This window comes from Perkinsus marinus, assembly GCF_000006405.1.
Source record: "Perkinsus marinus ATCC 50983 genomic scaffold scf_1104296968732, whole genome shotgun sequence".
Lineage (NCBI taxonomy): Eukaryota > Perkinsozoa > Perkinsida > Perkinsidae > Perkinsus > Perkinsus marinus.
In genome coordinates this window covers 1-1,506 of record NW_003203051.1, presented here as the reverse complement: position 1 = coordinate 1,506, position 1,506 = coordinate 1, and the positions used below count along the sequence as shown (strand labels likewise).

At 52.1% G+C, this 1,506-nt stretch overlaps 1 protein-coding gene across 1 annotated transcript; it reads right to left on the bottom strand.

Annotated features, from left to right (window-relative positions):
• Window positions 1-226: 226 nt before the first annotated feature.
• Window positions 227-1,157, bottom strand: Pmar_PMAR007549 (hypothetical protein; the record flags this gene model as incomplete). Its single annotated transcript, XM_002768312.1, has 2 exons — window positions 227-256; window positions 369-1,157. The coding sequence occupies 2 exons, from the start codon at window positions 1,155-1,157 to the stop codon at window positions 227-229; spliced, it is 819 nt and encodes a 272-aa protein (XP_002768358.1).
• Between the last annotated feature and the right edge of the window lie 349 nt (window positions 1,158-1,506).

Genomic DNA, 1,506 nt, shown 5'->3' with positions numbered 1-1,506 from the left:
GGAGGAAGTCTCGCAGGAAAACGGTTATCCCGAGGACGCTTGAAGCCCTGACGACTTGGGGTTGAGGGTGAGAGACGACGAGAAGAAGAAGAACTAGCCCAAGGTTTGTCAGAGGGACTATCCCCTCCTAGATATGAGGACCTAGCAGAACGTGGCGTGCCCATCGACAAGTTGGCAGCCTCAGAAGCTTTGGCCGACCACAAGTCGAGATTCCGGTAGCAATCAGCTAGTGTCCGAGATCCACCGCGACATGCATCTTCAATAGCCATACGGATAGCTCGGTCAACCGCAATGGCAACCGACCAATTGTACTCGGTTGCATACCATAAGATCTTGTGGAAGTATTGAAGAAGATCGAGAATCATCACATTGTCAATAGGTTGACCTTCGAGCTCGACGTTGGCGAGGCAAGCATTGGGGATGTCGACACTGTTCCCGAGCGAGCCATCTTTCAGATGGAGTGCTTCCTGTACGGACAATAGAGCGATGGCGAACCACCAAAACGCTCGGGACCATTTAGCAGTAAGATTACGTTCCCGCTGCTGTTTGGCTCCATTTTGTGGCGTAGATGTGGACTTGATTAAAACTGGGCGGTCCTCCAAGTCTTCAGCAAGGACGCCGTCGGCCGCGTTCGACGAAAGCTCCGATGTCTGCGACATGAACTTGTTAAAGTCGACGAACGTGGTCATATTCAACCATAAGCAGTCGAACATTTTCTGCGGGGGGACCAAACTTGCCGGTAGGCCGCTGCAACCAAGCTTCGTCGCCAACAACTTCATAGATGAGGTCAGCAGTTTAGATTGCCGCCGCTTCTGAGCAGTAGATTTGCCAAGCAACGGAGTGGAAGACTCACTGACGTCCCTCTTAGCTCGGGTTACTTGGACTAGTAGTTGGTCAGCTGCCTCATCTCTGGCGGCCGCCAGGAGAGACGCAATCGTGCCCTTCCAGAGAGCTGGATTTTTCCCCTCCGGAACAGGTATATTAGAGAGAGAGGCTGCTATGAAAGCTGGTGAGAGAGAACCCACAGCCCGAGCTGTACCAATGTTACCAGAGATTAGAAAAGCATACAGGGCACTGGCTACTTCTTGATCATTACATACGGAACCGAGGATCTCTCGGACTTCTGGATAGTCTTGTTCAGGTGCTTCGTCAGTCATTGAGAAACAGGGGAATTGAAGAAATCTCAAAACTGAAAATCGTCAGACATCTGGATGGAGCGCGGAACCGTGCATTGTACTGTAGTGATTATAAAGTACCCACATTACACCAGAGGCTAAACACGCTGTGCTCAGACACGCGGACCGGTGTCCGGGTAAATACACTGAGGAGACACTGGCTCACTCAGGTGCAACGTCAATAGGACGCAAGGGCTGTGGGCTAGCTTAGTCTACACATCTGACCAAGATGTACACACGAGGCCCAAAGGTGCAGCTTGCCGGGCTAGCCCAGTCCGGTAGGTCGGACATTGGCGGAGTGAGACCCAGCCTAGGGACAGAAAGGAAGTGT